The 2,215-nt window shown below is 38.1% G+C and overlaps 1 protein-coding gene across 1 annotated transcript in view; it reads left to right on the forward strand.

The window, feature by feature from the left end:
• Nucleotides 1-866: 866 nt before the first annotated feature.
• Nucleotides 867-2,215, forward strand: part of LNPEP (leucyl/cystinyl aminopeptidase) — a 53,084-nt gene continuing 51,735 nt past the window's right edge. The window contains exon 1 of the mRNA XM_006885378.1: nucleotides 867-1,699. Within this exon, the coding sequence (XP_006885440.1) occupies nucleotides 882-1,699 (818 nt within the window). The 5' untranslated portion in view covers nucleotides 867-881. The remainder of the gene's footprint in view (nucleotides 1,700-2,215) is intronic.

The raw sequence follows: 2,215 nt of genomic DNA on the forward strand, positions 1-2,215 counted from the left end.
CCCAAGCAGATATATGCACACCCATGTTTTTCGCAGCTTTGTTCACAATAGTAAGGAGTTGGAAACAACCTAAGTGCCCATTAACAAATGAATGGTTAGAGAATCAAGCTGTGGTATGTTCACACAATGGAATACTATGCTGCATTGAAAAACAAGGAACTCATGAAATATTTTTCAAAACGGGTGACCCTGGAGGACATTGTTCTGAGTGAAATATTTTTGTTAGAAAAGGACAAATACTGCATAGTGCCACTGTTGTAAAACAGGACTGACATTGGGGTTGGGAGGAGACTGAGAAAGATGGGATAAATAATGTATATTGCATTGAAACAGATGAGGGAAAAAACTGTTTAAAAGGGATATAGGATTTGATTAGGTATTATTGTCATGAAAGGAGTCCAGAACAAAGGCTGCATAGTGGAGTGGACCCGGGGGCAGAGATTGTAAAACAATAAAAGAATTTTTTACTTTTCAAAAAGAAGAGTTTACTGGGGAGGACGGGTTGGCAGGGAGAAAAGTGCAACAAATGAATGGATGGAAACTTAAAGTCTCTGTAAATTTTCATAAAGTGAATAATAATAATAAAATAAACCTAAAAAATTGAGATTAAAAAAATAAACCAAAAAATACGTGCTTGTGTCCTTAGCGCTGTTGTTTCATGGCTGTGATGTACTTCTATTTCTGTTGGAGTTTTTAATGGATGACTCAAGAATATAATTAACACTTTATTTAGTCACACTGAAATGGAAGTAAGTCACAGTGACAAAATTCTTGTATCTTATTTGATCTTGCTAAGAATAATTTCATTATTGGCTTTTTCTTTCTAATTTAGTATCTCCTTGTATCTTGACTTTTTAGATCGCCTTCAGCTCCCCAGGAATATGATTGAAAACAGCATGTTTGAAGAAGAACCAGATGTGGTAGATTTAGCCAAAGAGCCTTGCTTACATCCTCTAGAGCCCGATGAGGTGGAATATGAGCCCCGAGGTTCACGTCTGCTGGTTCGGGGCCTTGGGGAGCATGACTTGGAGGAGGATGAAGAAGATTGTGAGTCATCTGCAAAGCTTCTGGGCATGTCCTTCATGAACAGAAGCTCAGGCCTCCGGAACACCACAACCGGCTACAGGCAGGGCTCTAATGGCCCTTGTTCAGTGCCCTCTGCAAGGACCATGGCAGCCTGTGCTTTTGTCGTTATGATTGCTGTTTCTGTCATCATGGTGATTTACCTGTTGCCCAAATGTACCTTTACCAAAGAAGGCTGCTATAAAAAAAACCAATCAATGAGATTCATTCAGACACAGGTAAAGGAGAAGAATTCATTTCCATGGGCACACACCAGACTTCCTACTACCATTAAACCACTACGCTATGAAGTTAACCTGCACCCAAACCTCACTTCGATGACTTTCACGGGTTCTGTGACAATTTTACTTCAAGCTCTTCAGGCCAAATGGAATATCATTCTTCATAGTAAAGGCCATAATATTTCAAAAGCGACCATTAGGTTAGCAGTTGCAAGCGAAGAGCACAATGTTGAGGTCGTGGAGTATAATAAAACTGAACAGCTTGCTATTATTGTCCCCGAAGCCCTTCTTGAAGGACATAATTACACCTTGAAGCTTGAGTTTTCAGCAAAGATATCTCCGCACTACTATGGGTTTTATGGCTTCACCTACACAAATGAAAAGAATGAGAAAAAGTACGTAACCTTCCTTTTTAAAGGATTTAGCTCTGTGCTCTATGATGACATCTAGATTATGGCTTCTTTTACCTCCGTTAGAGATTCTAATGCAAATTTCTTTTTATTTTTTAATTTTAGGTTGCTTTTGAAGTGTGTACAACTTCTCCAACATCTAGTGGTGGGATAATAGCACAGTGAATAAATCTTAAATTAGTGAGGTTCATTTTTTATAAAAAAAATTATTTTAAGCTTTTCATTACATGTAAGTTGATCTTAATTTTCTAGTACCTTTACAGAATCTTTTATGGGCAGCAAGACTATAGAATATTTTTTAAGCCCTGTCTTCCTAATGTGCTGAATGAACCTATTTTTGTCATTGGGTGTCTTTGAATTGACTGTGACTCCTAGCTACCTTGTGGGCAACAGATTGAATTGTTAGGAGGTATTTAATAAGATGGAGTAAGTGAAAAGATGAAGTATAATATGGAGAGAGAGAGAGAGAGAGAGTGTCTGTGTGTATGTGTGTGTGTGTGT

The sequence above is a fragment of the Elephantulus edwardii genome, unplaced genomic scaffold (assembly GCF_000299155.1).
Source record: "Elephantulus edwardii isolate Elephantulus edwardi_28Jun2011 unplaced genomic scaffold, EleEdw1.0 scaffold00043, whole genome shotgun sequence".
Classification (NCBI taxonomy): Eukaryota; Metazoa; Chordata; class Mammalia; order Macroscelidea; family Macroscelididae; genus Elephantulus; species Elephantulus edwardii.